Source organism: Otolemur garnettii, unplaced genomic scaffold (genome assembly GCF_000181295.1).
Source record: "Otolemur garnettii isolate 467f Iridium unplaced genomic scaffold, OtoGar3 scaffold00196, whole genome shotgun sequence".
In the NCBI taxonomy this organism is placed as follows: domain Eukaryota; kingdom Metazoa; phylum Chordata; class Mammalia; order Primates; family Galagidae; genus Otolemur; species Otolemur garnettii.
In genome coordinates this window covers 554,762-558,319 of record NW_003852591.1, presented here as the reverse complement: position 1 = coordinate 558,319, position 3,558 = coordinate 554,762, and the positions used below count along the sequence as shown (strand labels likewise).

General features: G+C 47.9%; 1 protein-coding gene across 1 annotated transcript in view; it reads right to left on the bottom strand.

The window, feature by feature from the left end:
• Positions 1-3,299, bottom strand: part of PCNX1 (pecanex homolog 1) — a 186,752-nt gene extending 183,453 nt beyond the window's left edge. Inside the window, exon 1 of the mRNA XM_023507659.1 lies at positions 3,147-3,299. Within this exon, the coding sequence (XP_023363427.1) occupies positions 3,147-3,299 (153 nt within the window). The remainder of the gene's footprint in view (positions 1-3,146) is intronic.
• Positions 3,300-3,558: the final 259 nt, after the last annotated feature.

Here is a 3,558-nt window from a genome sequence, read left to right as displayed (position 1 = left end):
ATCTTCCAAAACTATCCATAAAAGCTCCCCAAAATATACAGCAAAAGTGAATCTTACATAAAAAATTCTAAGACTCTTTCCTGACTCAATGGGTAAGAGACTTAGGGTCTTTTTAAAAACAAAAAAAGAAAAAAAGGTACAGTGGCCTTGCCTTCCGAAAGCTTTATGTAAATCCCAGCTCACCTTCCTGCCTTAGGTCACAAACAAAGTCACTGGGAGCTAAGTCTCATGAGGACACAGGGTTTGGGATAAAAAAAACCTGTCCATACACTTAATATAGTCATTATCAATTCTAATTATTATTAACAGAGCATAGAAATAATAACCTATGAAATTTTGTTTTACATAAAATGTTGGATTTTTCTTTAAGCATATACTTCAAACTGTCTACCCAATACTACAGCACTAGGATATTTCCTGAAATGCTTACAAATCCTCTGACCACCCAAGACTAAGATCAGGGTCAGTCATTACCTACCCCTTCATAAAAGTTCTAATGCTGTAACTGTTCATTATTCCCAGGCTAGACTTCACATTCCTTGAAGGCAGAAGCTGTGTCTGTTCCATTTGTCATCATTCATTTAATATCTAAGTGCTTACTATTTGCTTGGCACTGATCTAGCTAAGCCCTAGGAATACAAACAAAAAAAAACAAAAAAAAAGCCCATCCTCATAGAGCATATATTCTAATGAGATAATGAAGATACCAAACAAATAAATATATATTAGCTAGGGATACATATTACACAACTTAAAAACATAATAGGAGGGCTAGGATGTGTTTTAAGAACCGAGGAAATTATTTCACATACAATATCAAGAAAAGCCTAACATATACCAGAACGTGAAATAAGAGGGGCAAGTGACATCTCTGAAAAGGAGTCCTCCAGGCAGAGGTGCACTAACAAGCCAAAAGCCCTGTGGCAGGACTTGGGGAAGAACAACTGTAAAAAAGCAAATTCGTATGTGACTGGGGCGTGGGACAGAGACACCTGAGAGGGCAGGCTCTCGGAGCAGAAGAGTGACATGATCGGAAAAGAATCACACAGACTTCTGTATGGAGAATAAAGAATAAAAAACAGAAGCAGTAAACCTTATTAAAACAATAATCCAGAAGAGAGACAATGGTGGCTCAAGAGACTGAAGACAGTGGTGACAGTGATGATGAGCTGGATTCCAGTTAGGTTTTGAGGGCAGAACCCACAGATCTGCGGACTAGATGTGAAGAGACAGAATAACCAAGAATTTTTTAATAAAGGTCTGGGGAAAATGGAATTGCTATAACTTGGTCTGAGAAACAAGTTCATTTTCCCAGAACCCAGCAAAGTGTCTAGTACATAGTAGACACTCACATACTAGAAAATTAAATTCAACTGAATAAACTCCCAAAATGAAACAGATAAACTCAATGTATCAGTTTCCATTTGCTGTAATAGGCTTCTGGCCATGTCTGTTAACTACGGAAAGATATTTAACCAGGACAAACAGTTAACTGAAGGTGCTAACAAAAGAACTTTACTTACACTGGGACATAGCAACCAATGTTTACCTCTCAAGAATCCTTTTCAGTTTTAAATTTACAGTTCTCCTGGATATTACAGAATCTGCTATGAAAGCTTTTTGACACAGCCTGAGGATTCTTACACCTAAAGTAATTAACCGATTCGTTAATGATGTCATATTGCTAAAAGGTAGAGTATTGCAAACAGAACTCCCTAGGCCAGAATTAATTGAAAATTATAACACTTCATGATACATTTTCAGAATACAACAGACCAAACAAGTTCTGTAATAAAAAAAAGCCATCAGCATTTTTAATGGCTTTTTTACCTTAAACAATAAGTCCCTTCAAAATAATTTCAATGAAAAATTTGAATCTGCTTGAGAATGTGCAATTCAGCACATCTTTCCCCAAGCAGGCACTTTTCCTGCTAGCCTCACCTTTGGCACTTTTGGTAATCACATCCCAGTTTCTCTAACTCTGCACCCTTATACTAGCTCGGCGAAGAACCCCAAACAGAATAGCAGAAACATATTCAAGGGATTTCTACTAAAATATAAAAAGTTACTATCTTTTCCTCCCCTTCGGTTACTTTAAAAATTTTAACTGAAGCTTTAAGCGTTATTTCTATCCATATTAGTTTTTCTAATGCCCCACCCTAACCTATTAATGTGCTTTTTTTTTTTAAGTGACCTTAAACAACTTTCAGCGAAAACAGCACGTAAACCATTCAGAGAAGCTAGTTGATCATAACGAATTCAGCAACAGGCGGTAGTTTCCTTTTTCCCATCAGTCAAAGGCCTTGAACCAACCCAAACAAATCTGCCGAAATGCCAGCCAGATTCCCCGTATCTCCCCCGCTCCCTCCCCCCAAAGCTGGCCTGGAAACACCGCAGCCACTAACCACCGGGCTCAACAGAAAAGAACCCGTGGTAAGCAAAACCATGGTTTTTAGAAGCAGGATGCTTAAGAGGCAGGTTTTCAGCCACCTCCTAGAAGAGAGTTAGAACCCGGACGACACACCAATACGTTCCAAACAGAGCGGCACACGTCCTCGCCCGCTCCGGAGCTCGCGCGCGGATTAGAAGCTAGGCGGAGGGAGGGTTCTCCCGGAGACCCGGAGCGAGACCTGCCTCGGGGGAAGGGAGTGCCCGGGGAGCCCAGGGCCCCGAGGAACCGAGCGCGAATGAGCCAAGGATGGATGCGGCGTTCCCCAAAGGAGCAAAACGCTCGGCGCCTACCACGGCATACCAAGGGCAGGGAGCCCGGGGGAACGTGCCAACCCGGGTGGAAACGTTAAAGACCCCCAGAAAAGAGGCCTAGGAAGCAGCCAATTCCCAGAAGAAGAGCGGGACCCACGGGTCTGGAGGAGCGGCCCTCTGTATCGTGTCCTCACAGGGGAAGCCCTAAGGAGAGAGCAGAGAGGGGAGTCCGCATGGGGGAGGGGAGCCTCTGGCGAGCCCGGCTGCGGTCCCCGGGGGCGCCGGGCGCAGGACCGCGGGCTGCGCGCCCGGGAAGGGAAGAGGGCGCAACCGCGGCGCGCAGCCGGGAGAGGCGCGACGGCCGGCCGGACTCTGGGAAGCCGGAGCTGCCCCGCCAGCCAGGAGGGGAAAGGAGCCACCCTGCTCCCCGCCCCCACACTCACCATGTAGAGGGTGAAGGGCAGGCCCAGCAGAAAGAGCCACAGGTAGAGGTGCAGCGCGTTCACGAAGGTGGCCTGGTGCGGGTCGTAGTACCAGCCCCCGCTGAGCGCGGCCCACACCCCCTGTCGGAGGATCTGCAGCGTCTGCGACCCCATCCCCACCCGGCGCCGCCGCCGCCGCCGCCGCCGTCCCCGCCCGGGCCCCAGCTCGGCCGCGGTCGCCAGAGCCTGCAGCTGCCCCGTCTATCCCCCTCCGGAGCTCCGGGAGAGCGAGCCGGCGCTTCGGCGGTCGCTGGGGCTGCTGCAGGAGGAGGAGGCAGCGGACGAGGAGGAGGAGACCGAGGAGGAGGAGGCGGCGAGCGGCGGGGCGGAGGAGAGCGAAGAGGAGGAGACCGGCCTCCGGAGCGCCGCCGCC